Consider the following 13,580-nt stretch of genomic DNA (forward strand, 5'->3'; position numbering starts at 1 on the left):
ACTCCATTTTGGAGTTCCGTCAAATCTTGTTTTTTCAGTTTTTTTTTCAGTTTTTGTTCCAAAAAAATAGAAACGGACCATAAGTGCACCAAACAAAAGATTCTGTTTTTTCGTTCCAATAGAACGAAAAAACTCCAAAAACGTTTTTTTAGAACGATACCAAACGGGCCTAAACCTTTTTCAACCCAAAATTTCCCCCATCCCGTTTTTGGGGTCAGTCAAAACTCTTATTTAGGTAAAAAAAAAAAACCATTAATCGTTACCTCTGTAGAATGTAGGGGCCCACATCAACTGAAAATTTGAGTAGACTTGATAATTGAATTGACGATGTTATTGTTATAAAACCAAGAAACTAGACTAACTCTGATCAGTCCATCCACCTTGATTGACCCAGTGAGGTGGAGTGGAATCAGAAAATAAAGCAAGTGAGGAGTGTAGCCGACTACGACAAGCGAGGAGGATGCACCACTGAAGCATCGGAGGAGCTCGTGAAGGAGATTTGTCTGTGTATTTTAGGGTTTGGAAAGCGATGGGGAAGAACGAGAAAACGGGGCTAGGGCGAGCGCTGGTGAGGCACCACAACCAAATGATCCAGCAATCCAAGGAGAAGGGACGATTCTACAGGAACCAGCAGAAGCGAGTCCTTGAGTCTGTGACGGAAGTAAACGACATCGACGCCGTCATCGAGCAGGCCGAAGAGGCTGATCGCCTCTACTCTGTCGAGAACCCCGTCCCTAACCTTCTCATCGACCTGTAAGTTCGAATTCGTTTCTTTGATTCTCAGTTTCTTCTGATTATTACTTTTTAAGAGTTTATTGAGCTTGATGAACTCTTGCTTCTAATAAGAAAAAACCAAAGACGACTGGAAAATAAAGATTAAGACAAGAAAGCAAGGGTTTTTTTTAATTCGTTCAACCAGTCATTCCGATTGTGGGTTTCTTTTCCTTTTAATTGTTATTAGTGTGGTTTTGCTCATTTTGGTCGCTTGCGTTAATTTCTTTGGCTTCGATGTTTGTCTCTGATGCCAATATTTTATCTATTTGTTGTTAGGGACGCCAAACCTGGCATGACGCCCGAGGAAAGGAGAGAGCAACAGAAGATAGAGGAGGCATTGTACGCGAGCAGTCTTCGAGTACCTCGCAGGCATGTACTTTTTATCTCTCTACTAGATTGTAAATTTGCAAGTACCTTTAAAGTTTCAATATATACATATATATATATATATATATATATATATATATATTTATTTTTTTTTCTTCTCTTATTTGATTTTTATCTATAGGCCACCTTGGAACGCTGGCATGTCCGTGGAGGAGCTCGATGACAATGAGAGACAGGCTTTCTTAACATGGCGCCGAAGTCTTGCAAGGTCAGGTTCTTATGGCATGGAATCATTGACAGGTTACCATAAGAAGTTTCCTTGAATCGTGTTGTTTAATTATTACACCCCATCAGTTGAAGTATGAACTTAGAGAGATTATAATCCCATATCATACTTCTGCCACCCATCCACACTCACAGATATTGCATCAGAGTCAAATCTTTGTTCAATTTTTTTTTTTTTTTTTTCTATTGTGAGTTGGTCATTGAGCATATTTTAGCTCATTCCATGGTGGACTTCTGTGCATGTGCATGTAGAGTTAGCAGTTTTAGAATACATATTTTTTTCTAAGTCAGTTTATTTGTTTCAGACTTGAGGAGAATGAGAAACTTGTTCTTACGCCCTTTGAGAAGAATCTGGATATCTGGAGGCAGCTGTGGCGGGTGCTTGAACGAAGTGATTTGGTAAAATACATGTGCTTTTTCACTGGTTTGAGATTAAATAATTTTATTTCTTCCACCAAAATATGGTTTCACTTTTTACATTTTACTTTCAAAGTTTTCTATAGTACTGTAAAAATAATGCTGCATGGTTTCAAAAAATATTAATCCTTGTGGGTTATAGGATATTACAACCCAAGAATAGAATCAGTAGGAATGCAAGGCTGCTAGATTATAGTTAAAGTGAAACAGAAAATTTTGGAGATAAAGATATTTAAAGAAAATTTATGAGCATTATGAATGAGATGCATGGTTGAAGGTGAGAAATTCAAGAAAGTATATCAAATGGGATTGGAATTGAACTAAACTTAAAACTAGTTATTGTGGACTAGAACAGAAGGGGCAGTTGCAAGAAAAATTATTTGTTTCTTGAGGCAGGTTAGCTGGTCTGGTTTTTTAGGGTGTCGAAGAGAATCATGCATTAAAACCTTAACAATGGTCAAGTTCGAGAACATCCCATAGGAAAGAGCCACCCACTTATAAAGAGAAGAACTACGAGAGGAAATCACTAAGGAAGCAAAGAGGTGGGAAAAAGAGTTTACAGACCTCAAAAATGCAGTAAAGTAGCAGACTGAAAGTTAGAGAGTAAGCTCCAGATGTTATGGATAAAGGGTAAAATCTCCCAAGAAGGATAAGATTCTTGCGTGATGTATTCCACTAGAATCAATTGTGGCAGAATAGCTCTGAAACACCAGCTACCAAGCTTGACTGCAGACGAGACGATGACTTCCCAGAGAGAACCAAAAAATGATCAGGGGAAAAAAATTCTTGGTGCAATGCTTCCAAAAATTTGTATTTGTTGTATCTATACTAGTCTTCCCTATAAAAGGATGAAAGTAGAACTGATAAGACTTTCCTTCCTAACTGATTATTAGAAAAAACACAGAGGCAAGACAGGATCTTGTGGAGGGTGTTTTACTGTTATTAGCGTCATTATGTTGATGAAAGTGCCAACAGCTGCAGAATAGCTACAAAACATAAGCTATCAATCTTGTCTGCAGCCAACAAAATGAATTCCCGCAGGAAACCATAAAACCTTTAAAAATACAAAATCTGAAGCAATGCTGTACACGATTTATATTGAAACTATTCTAGTGTATAGGACGACTAAATAATAAGAATATCCTGACTGATGACTAAAAAAGAACAGGCATAAATGGGTCTCTAGGGTGTTATAGTCTTACTAATTTAATTATGTTGAGAGCTGCACTATTGGTAACGACAGTTGACATATTTAATGGACTGCCTTTCCATTATATATTGAGGGGATAGGAAGTGGTTATCAGATACTTTTCACTTTCATCAATGATCACAATTCACAGCAGGCTATGCAATATCAGTGAACTGAACCATTTCCACTTCTCCCTGAGATAAGGGCTGTAGCCCAGTGTAAGTCCTGCTTTCATGAAGTCCCCCACCCCCCCCCCCCCCCTCAAAAAAAAAAAAAAAAAAAAAACCCCTCGGGGTGGGGTGGGGAGGTTGGATTGGAAACAGTCCTAATTTTGAAGAAAGTGGCTGCTCTGGAAACTTAAATTTGTTATACTGGCAGCCCAAGCCTTCTACATTTGCAGCAAACAAAATCTTCTAATTTAAATTTCAAATGGAGCTATGCTGCTAATTTGGAGAGGCTGGTATGAGGAATAGGTGAGACCATTATTGTACTCTCCGACTCCATAGTCATCACAGACAAGGGTTTATGTTTTGATTTGATACCCTCCTCATTGCTGGATTGGACACACTGGAGGCTTGGTCATCTAGTGGATTAATTTTCAGAGTGATGATATGTCATATCAGTGTTCCCACCTGATCAGATTGACTACATCTCTTATACAGCACTGGGACATTCTGGTGGAAGGCTAGATGTAATGATCTCTAGTAGATGAGCTTTGTAGGGAGGGGTTACATAAGGAACATCTATATATGGGGCATTACCAATCATATATATATATATATATTTTTTTCATATTGGTTGTATGTTTCTGTATTTGTACTTTTGGGTTTGTATTTTACCTTTGTTTCGCTTCATCATAATAGCTTTACAGCCTGGTTTCCCACTAGTTTATTTTTATTTTCATTATTGGTTTTAGAAACATTATTTTTTGGTTATGTTACAATACTTTATTGAACTGCCAGATGTTAAGACTAATATCATTGTAATGTCTGCCAGCTTGTAATGGTTGTTGATGCACGTGATCCATTGTTCTACCGCTGCCCTGATCTTGAGGTATTTGTTTGATCCTTTCTTTTTATGCAAATTTCTGGTTGCTTTGAGTAGCATAATGTAACGTGAATAATAAAAAAAAAAATGTGTGACAGTTGTGGAATAAAATTTGTATTGCAGAGCTTGGTAGCCCACTTATTTCTTATTAATATTTGATGGTTTGGAATTCTATTTCTTCGTTCTTGGGGGAAAAAAATAAACATCTTTCTTATTCAATTTAACGTAATGTACTGGAGGCATAATTGATCAACCTATTCGCTTCAAATACCACAGTATCACTGGTTATCAGTTACGATAGCAGACATCCAATAAACATTCCTCAGTAGATCTTAGCTGCGAATATAGCTGCAAATGCTTGGAAGCGGTCTATTGGATAATAAATTGAAATTATAAGTCAGGCTGTATATTTTGGAATATTGATCTCGAATGTATATTGTTGGAAACACCTTTTCTTTTCTTTTCCAAAATTTTCAATGTAGCATACTAGCAGTGCTTCCAAAAATCTCGCAGAGAAAAGATTGATTGATGAAACAAGTTCAAACATTCTCCCACATCTCAAAAAAATTCCACCTTCCCATGGGGAATAAAAGAGGAGGGAAACACAAGTGACAGACTTGTGTTTGGTGTGGCAGTAGAATTGTCTCCTTGCATGAGGGTGTGGGATTCAAGTCATGCATATTACACTTTTCCCTTAACATTATTAGAGTATTAATGTTTTGTTAAACATTCAGATTGGCAACCTGACTGACCAAGCTGAGCAATCCCAACAGCCCAACCTCTTCAGTAGTAGTCAAACATTCAGAATCCCATGACCTCTTAGGAAATGGCATGGAATCCAGACCTAGTTGCTGACTATGTTACCTGGACATGGCAAAGGATAAAACTTTGGTATGGAAAGGATTCCATTTCTTGCTCTCTCATTGGCTTGCATAAGGTGTTTGATACAAAGCACAGGTACAGCTCGTAAATTGAAGCATTTAGGTAACATAGTTTGCTGACTACCCAAACAGCAGTTGGAATGCCAACCCAATAACCTGTGAAAACACTGAGCCCAAACAGTCCACCAGGGCTAAAGGTCTCTCCTCTTCTGTATGAATCCTTGGCCTTAAAGATAGTGGCGTGGAGAGGAAGAGAGAGAGAGAGAGAGAGAGAGAGAGAGAGAGAGGAGCTTTGTAAGTTCTGATGAAGTGCAGAAGTTGTATTCTTGGATATTCCAAGATGCAGAGATGAGGCGCTTCCCAGTTCCTTCGGAAAACTCCCTGTGAATTATGACCTGTACTGGAGATTCTAAACACTGACTAGGGCTTTGTATTGTTTTCATATATTGACCATATTTCTGTTACCAAAATAAAATAAAAAAAGACCATATTTCTCTTGTTAGCTTGCAGTAAGAATTTTTTTTTGGGGGGGGGGGGGGTCATAGATGGATTTGTTTTTGAGCCATCTTCTTGGGATTGCTTTCTTTCAATTATTCATGTAGGTTACTGTCTGTTCTATGCATTGTTAACTAATTATTTTTTTTACCCCCCCCCCCCCCCCGGGGTTAGGCATATGCACGTGAGATTGATGAACACAAAAGAACTTTGCTGCTTGTTAACAAGGCAGACCTTTTACCCTTTGCTGTCAGGTGAGTCTCCCCCATAATTTCCACGCTGACACCAAGTTCATCACAAGGTTAATCTGTGTCATGATTTTTTTGACCTTGGCATTTGCAGGGAGAAATGGGCAGAGTACTTTCATCTATATGGGATTCTCTTTTTATTCTGGTCAGCAAAAGCTGCTTCTGTGGCTCTGGAAGGGAAAAAGTTGGGTGGTCTTTGGGAGAAGCAAAGCACATCAGATGGAGCAGACACCGATACCAAAATTTATGGAAGGGATGAACTTTTGGCCCGCTTACAGTCTGAAGCAGAGGCTATAGCATCAGCTAGAAGGGGTCGACGCACAAGTCATGCTCATTTGGTCAATGTTATTAATACATCAAGTTCCTCTAAGCCTGTTGTGGTGGGGTTTGTGGGCTATCCTAATGTGGGGAAGAGCTCCACAATTAATGCCTTGGTGGGTGAGAAACGAACTGGTGTAACCTCAACTCCAGGGAAGACGAAACATTTCCAGACATTAATAATATCTGATGAGCTGATGCTGTGTGACTGTCCTGGTTTGGTGTTCCCATCTTTCTCCAGCTCGAGATATGAGATGATTGCATCAGGAGTGTTGCCAATTGATCGAATGACTGAACATAGGGAGGCTGTACAAGTTGTAGCCAATCGAGTTCCTAGGCACGCTATCGAGACTGTTTATAATATCACTTTGCCCAAACCAAAGCCATATGAACTGCAATCTAGGCCTCCATTGGCATCAGAGCTTTTGAGGGCCTTCTGCAGCTCTCGTGGATATGTAGCTTCAAGTGGACTGCCAGATGAGACTAGGGCAGCACGCCTAATTTTGAAGGACTACATTGACGGGAAGCTGCCTCACTTTGAAATGCCCAATGTAACGTCTGATGAGGACACCAAGGACCTAGATGCTGCTGAACCTAGCTCCTCTGCTGCATATGAATCCAATTCTGAAGATGAAGATCATTCACATGATGAAGAATCAAACTCCAACCTTGAGCATGTGCTGAATGATCTCGACTCATTTGACTTGTCCAATGGGCTAGCTCCCACCAAGGCTGCTGTTGTCAAGAAGAAGCCATCAGCTGCACCCCACAAACAGCACAAGAAACCTCAAAAGAAAAAGGACCGATCATGGAGGGTTGTAAATGATGGTGGGGATGGAATGCCGGTGGTAAGAGTCTTCCAGAAGACGGTGAATGTAGGTCCTCTAAGGGCTGGATAAAGTTGCTTCCTTGAAAAAGGGATCTCAGACTTGCAGTATTACGTCCAGCCTACCCTTCCGATCACCAAGTGGAAAAAGTTTTTGTCAGGGGTTTCTGGAGCAGGGTTTTGTAACCACTGAAGCATGTCCGCTGCAGAAAGGTATTTGCATGCCATGTTTAGCTTTCCTTCTTTAGTCTTCTCATATTGTGCTGTATACTTATTTATTAATTGGGGATGCATTTAACAAGGTAAATAAATAAATCCTGAGTGACTTAAAAGACATGCTTGGTCAACTACTTTCAATCAACAACAAGAGCGATCTTTGAACGACAGGAGCGGATGTGTAAGCAAGGTTATGTTTTATAACTTCAGGGAGAATTTATTGTATCTGCCATGGAATGTGATGGAGGTGATGAATATTTATTGACGGGAACAGCTTGAGTTATGCGTAATGGAATTTTTATTAAGGAATGGATGGTTCATCTTCTGATCCAAAATTTATTTCTATTTCATTTTTTGTGACTGTTCTATAAAGAAGTAAAAGATAGATGGCCTTCATCACATTTCACTATCCTTTCCAGTTGCATAACAAGAGTGGGAGAATCCCTTTCTACTCGACTCATAACCATGGATTGCCATTGGATCAGAAGGTCTATTGTTACGAATGATAATTCCCATCCCAGTTTAGCCATGGAGTTTGAAGTCATAGTCCATGATATTAAGTCCGCCAATTATTTTATTAGATGTTAACCAGAAGGCGAATGAGGTGGCTCATTCTGCACTCCAGAAGGCTTCATGGTTATGAGTCAAGTAGAAAGGGATTCTCCCTTTCATGGACTATGACTTCAAACTCCATGGCTAAACTGGGATGGGAATTATCCTTGGGCGGCTGCTTTGCATCCGACTCAGAAAACTACAAGATCAAGACCTTGACTGAGAGCTGTGAATATTGCCTCCCAAACTGCCATTCCCTCAGCCATGCAAGAAAATTATTGGATCACATTGCCTCATGAAACAAAACACTAAGAGCAACCTTTCTCAGGGTATGATTAGGTGCGGCATCACAGTTGCATTTGATAGTCGTACTGGGAAGCCATTCAGCAAAGCAGGTTGAAGTTTCTGTGAAGTTAGTGAAGGCAGGCTTGAGGAACATTGAAAACTTAGCTGGCCAATACTTCATGTAGTGGCAGATGTATTTGCCCTCTTATGGTGGTGGGAAGAATGTAAATCGGTTTGATTTTGGTTGGATTCAAGAAGTAATGAATATAAATCAAAACCTAAGCGATTATTGATCGGTTCTAATTTCTCAAAGCAAAAGAGTAGTAATTGGTTAGCTTAATCGGTTTCCCCTTTATAGCCTCTTCCCACCAGATTTGTATTACTTTAGGGCATCCCCCCCCCCCCCCCCTCCTCCCCCACGGAGGAATTGACTTTGAAGAATCTACAAATTTTGGCATTGAAAGTGTTGGAACAATTGCAAATACGCTCCCCTACCCTGCCCTCCCCTCTGCTCTCCCTTCTTCAACACACACACACAATATAATATAAAGGAATCATAAAAAAATCCTAATCCCACACAATTACAATTTTAACATTAACCTTGTACATGTAATGGATCCAAGAACAACTTATTGAACATATACTGGCTCAATTATAACTTTATGGGCCCGAAATAATACAAAACACAAACCCCACAAATCTCCACCTTGGCTTGGTAACTACAAGCCACCTTTAAGAAGAGAGCGGATCAAGTTTATGTACGAGAACGGTCCTGATCTGTGAATATAGAATCAATTTTATCTCTCTTCATTTAATAGATTCTATATCTACGGATCAAGAGTGTACGAGAATATTCTCTTATGTGAATCCTGATCCGTTCAGCTTTAAGAATATTGATGTTGATGTCAATTTTGCAAATTCAATTCTATCATTATGTCTTTTTATTTGTCACTCTCAAATCGGCATGGCCAACACCACCAACTGGGATGCCCCACACAACTTTCTACTGCACTATGTGATGTGACTCCACCTCTGCCACTGTTACAACTTGATGAGAGAAGTCCTTTCCCTTATAATATCCTAATCGAAAAAAACCCCTTACTCTCTTCCTACAGATTTGAAGCAGCCCGCTTAATCTGGCTAATGTAGAGCAACATGAAAGAGAAGATGGAGGAACTGGCATGTCACAACAATGATGTAGATATTGAGGAACCTTACTTTCAAGGAGCAACTGGCTTTGTATATGAAGCTTGGGCATATTTTTCTTGATAAAGAAATTGAACGACAATAAAGTGGATTTTTTTTTTTATTATTATTAAATATGAAACTACTGGTTTTATTGTTACCATGTGTTTGCTGGAGCATATTTGTTCTTTTTTTTTTTTTTTTTAGTAAAGAAAAAAGGATGCTTCACGGTAGTGATCATAGCCTACCGGACAAACCCCTGTACGGCAAGCAAAGCTTCCACGGGACCAATGGGTGATAATGGACATGCCAAGACTCGAACCCACAACCAACCGACTCGAGCAGTAATGGATTGAGGGCATTTTTGTTTGTTGTTGCTATGGAACAAGTTGCAGGGCCTTTACTCCTTTAAGTGAATGCAATTTGAAGAAATTAAAATCTTAAAGAGTTGCATTACCAATTTTTGTTTGCCTTATGTGTTACGTGTGATGTGTTTAGACATCTTTCATCCATAGAGAAGGAAGAGGATATTTACACTGAGTGGAGTCCTATCAATTTTTGTAGTAGATCCAATGTTCAGTTCTTTATTCTCTTTGGCTTAAATGAAGAAAGACAGAAACGATTCATTTTTACAGAGAAAAAAAAAAGTTCATCTTCAGCATCAGTTTATGCAACCGATGCAAATAAATAAGGTCTACAATAAAAAATAGAAATACCAACTTATTCCAAGCTACAAAACAAGAACCCTTCTCTTCATTCCAAGCTAGAAGCAGTTCAGTTTCCATTAAAAAAAAAAAGAAGAAGAAGAAAGAATGAGATTATACATCCATGCAAGAATTGTAACCAAGAAAATTATTCTGCTGAAAGGTACAATGTACAGTTGATCATGTCCTTCCGGTGGGCCTGAACCCTCTTCAACTGAAAAAGAGCATACCTCAATTATTTTGTCTTGAAACACAATGAGCTTCTCATTGAATCTCATGACTGTCAGTGAGAAGAGCATCTGCCATAGAATCCAAGTCATGAGGGAAAAAGACCCTGAAAACAAAGCACTTTTATTCATCAGACCTGGAGATTACAATGATAATTGATGAAACATAAAGACCAGGATACACAGACATTCACCGTCAAGAATGTCATTGAGGAGATAGAGAAAGTGCACTGGAGGAGCAAAAGAAAAATAAGTTTGCTAAACTCAGTTTCCTGTGAGGCTGACTTCTATGTGTGATCTCAATGTTCGAGGGAGGATGAGAACATAGTGAAATAAGTAATAACATGCCAACAAGAGGCTTGACCAATACAAACTATGAGCTAGGATCATGTTAACTCTATTAACAACAGATGGGAACACATCATCTGAGAGAGAGAAAATACTCCAAGGTAAAGCAGCTCCACACCCTGAGAGCACCTTTGTAAGTTTAGACGTCTGAATCATCCATAGATTAAAAAAAACTTGAAACCCACTAATGTGATTGATTACCTGCAGGTATTGTGGTATAAAGTCTTGCTCAGCGGATGTGCATCAACAATTCCTTTACAGCCAGCAACTACTTCAAGGACTTGCCTGGTAATAATAATAACATTAACATTCTCAAGAACATGATATATATGTATTCCTACCTAAATTTACCAAAACAATATGAGTCAAAATGCCGAAATTGGAAAGTAAGGATACTTCTAGTGAAAAGGCTTGGAAGCAAAACAAAAATAAATCAGAAATGGTTGGAATCTTTTAGTTCATAAAAGAGAATTACTTTGGGTTCACTACGTGAATTGGTTGGAGATATTTTAGTTTATGAAAGAGAAAATCTACTGAAGTTATCAGCTCGGGGTTACAATATTGGAGCATTTTTCCCCCCTTGCCTGGGAAAGAAATTTGAAAGATGTTGTAATAAAGAATCCATTTTTCTCTAATTTCTCAATTATCACAGTACATATGTTATTTTGTCAAAATAGTTCCTCCTCAAGCTAAAGAGTTAATTTGTGGAGCTCTAACTAGTGAACCCAAAAGCAATAATAATAAATATTATGACTTCCACAAGCCACATTACCCATCCAAAGAGAGTTCCCCACATATGAACTCCTTGAACAGGATGCATGATTAGTTATAACCAAATTTCAATAGAAGGCAGATTTCCAGTCTCCGGTGGAGGTGTGCATTCATTGAGACAAACTACAACTGTTCAGGAAATATACTCAACTGGAGAAAGAATATATTGCTGTGTTTACAAGAGTAATGTTCATCTAGAAATTTGCAATTCTTTGTCCAAAGCTTTAGCCTCTATAGATGCAATTGACTGCTATAAAGATCCAAACATGGAGTAAAGTTTTAAATATCCATGCAGCCCCTTTTACTTTTAAGCTCAATAATCTTACCAATAGAACATTCATTTGTCATTATTTGTGCAGATATACAAAGCTAATGCATTTGGCCTTTATCCACAGAACACTAAAGCTATCTTCTTCTTTTCCTTACGTATTTACAGATACAATCAAAAGTATCTTGAGATAGAAACGAGGGACAATTGAATATTTGAAGGAACCTACGTAACTAGGAGTAGAATTAACAAAAAATAGTTTTAACTAATATTTAGTGCAAATGGTCTAGTCATGGGCAATGAAGGCCAACAATGGTGACGCATTAAGGAACGTTTGGCATTGATTGGAGGCCATTAGGGATGGCGATGGGGTGGGTTAAATGGTACCTGTCCCAGGCTTCCCCTAATGGGTCAGGTGTGGTAGACTAAAATCAGGTTTGGCTTGGATCCAGTTTATTAGCTGACCCACCCCACCTCAACCCATGGGACCTACCTAATTTGCCTTGTAAATTGACAAGTCACATGCATGTTTCAAAGGTCAGGGTGGCGCAGGTCCAGGTTAAGTAGTCTCCTAAATGGACTTGGTTCAGCTTTGCCTAAACCCCACACCCGTCAAGCCCTGTTGCAACCCTAGAAGGCCATAAAAGAGAGGACAAAACAGGACACAAGATAGTGCAAGAATATCTAAAATATCCATAACTTGAGCTATGGCCTCCAAGATCATGAGGTGTGAAATTTATGACCCGTATAAGATTTGGTTATGACTTAGAGGATGATGACGACGATGATGCTGATGGTATGATGAAAACGATGATGGATCTGAAAATTCTTCATGATATATTGTATGCATTTATGACAGGAAAATATGCCAGTGTTTTGCTCGCAGTTGCAAGCTCGGATAAAGGAGGAAGATCGGTGCATCAGATAGGCAGCTGGCACCAAAAAAACTTTAGCCAAACCCTTTTCACAAGGATTCTAGAACCTTATATTTTCAAGCTTATGCAAGGATGTGCCCCATAGTTGACACACTGCAGTTTGCCCCGGGTGTGTCTCTCACGTCCCCTTGTAAGCAAAGTGTTGGCGCCCGGATGTGATGACAAAGTAAGCAAGGGTTCTTGCAATGTGGACAAGTGTGGATAAAGAAGTTCATCCAAGTGTAGCATTAGAGTAGCATCTTGGAACATAGGATCCTTAACAGGAGAGTCTAGAATTGGTTGATGTTATGAAGTGAAGAAGAATTAGAATAGCTTGTATTCGAGTGACAAAATGGAAGGGTAAAAAAACTAAAGAATTGGATGACTCTAAACTTTGGTATACAGGGGATAAAATTACTAGAATTGGAGTGGGCATAGTAGTGGATAAAGATTTAAAGAATGATATGTTGTTTATGACAGACCAATTTTTTTTTACCGTTAAGCCTTGCAAATATCCAATCAATTAAATATCAGTTCCATATGTCAAAGACACTTTGCATTGAGCCATATAATATATATATATATATATAATTATTGGGTATCTGTTGAGGTTAGATGTGCATATCCTGTTGTATATGGTCCTGAAATAGTTATAGATTTCCACAATGAAAGCCTAGAAAAGGAAAAAATAAAATTAACATATCCACTTGAAAAGACATAACAGAAAGATTAAATCAACTTACAGACACCAATGAGGAAAACTTTTCCCTTACCTAACTAAACAAGGCTCATTGCGACCTTTGACAATACAATTCTGATCATACTTATCTTTCTTCTTAGAAGGCCACACAGATTTTACAAAATTGATTCCAGCATGTGTGTTCTTGATTTCACAGTATGGTGAATCTGTCTCTATCATCATTCTTTCAACTGGAATGCCCCTTACAACATGAAGGTTCTCAGCCGTTTTTAAGGAGCAACCATTTACACCTATTTCACACCCCAAAAATGAGAAGATAGAATAGGAACATTTATTGCATCTAAAATAGGATCAAATATGAAGAAGAAATGAACCAGAGAAATGTTCTATTTATTATAAAGAATATTTCAAAACAATTAAGAAGCAGCCTTTTTTGGTGTGTATGAGTAAACACAACATGGCGGCTACTCTTTTGAAAATATTTTAATGACTTGCAGGATAGTTGGCAGGCCAAAGGAATGTGCATATACTTCTCAGGTTATACCCTTTCCATGTGACTGAAGTTCTTTTCTTCTTCTTCTTCTTCCCTTTTTTTTTTTTTTT

The 13,580-nt window shown here is 38.6% G+C and overlaps 2 protein-coding genes across 4 annotated transcripts in view; one reads left to right on the forward strand and one right to left on the reverse strand.

The window, feature by feature from the left end:
* The first annotated feature begins 360 nt into the window (after nt 1-360).
* On the forward strand, nt 361-7,332 carry LOC122065392 (GTPase LSG1-1-like). 2 transcript variants are annotated; one of them, XR_006135999.1, is made up of 8 exons: nt 361-753; nt 1,051-1,143; nt 1,283-1,369; nt 1,692-1,785; nt 3,989-4,045; nt 5,590-5,669; nt 5,758-7,020; nt 7,110-7,332. XR_006135999.1 is itself a non-coding variant. In XM_042629200.1 (7 exons), the coding sequence occupies exons 1-7, from the start codon at nt 530-532 to the stop codon at nt 6,878-6,880; spliced, it is 1,758 nt and encodes a 585-aa protein (XP_042485134.1). In that variant the 5' UTR covers nt 361-529; the 3' UTR covers nt 6,881-7,332. The 2 variants fall into 2 exon arrangements, 1 of the variants encoding a protein (XP_042485134.1); XM_042629200.1 differs by having other exon boundaries at nt 5,758-7,332.
* A 2,339-nt stretch (nt 7,333-9,671) lies between these two features.
* LOC122065393 (putative deoxyribonuclease TATDN1) overlaps nt 9,672-13,580 on the reverse strand; it is a 12,269-nt gene continuing 8,360 nt past the window's right edge. For both annotated transcript variants that reach the window (XM_042629202.1, XM_042629201.1), the window contains exons 10-12: nt 13,051-13,267; nt 10,526-10,609; nt 9,672-10,083 (exon numbers count right to left, since the gene is read on the reverse strand). In XM_042629202.1, coding sequence (XP_042485136.1) covers nt 10,014-10,083; nt 10,526-10,609; nt 13,051-13,267 — 371 coding nt within the window. In that variant the 3' untranslated portion in view covers nt 9,672-10,013. The remainder of the gene's footprint in view (nt 10,084-10,525; nt 10,610-13,050; nt 13,268-13,580) is intronic.

The sequence above is a fragment of the Macadamia integrifolia genome, unplaced genomic scaffold (genome assembly GCF_013358625.1).
Source record: "Macadamia integrifolia cultivar HAES 741 unplaced genomic scaffold, SCU_Mint_v3 scaffold1992, whole genome shotgun sequence".
In the NCBI taxonomy this organism is placed as follows: Eukaryota; Viridiplantae; Streptophyta; class Magnoliopsida; order Proteales; family Proteaceae; genus Macadamia; species Macadamia integrifolia.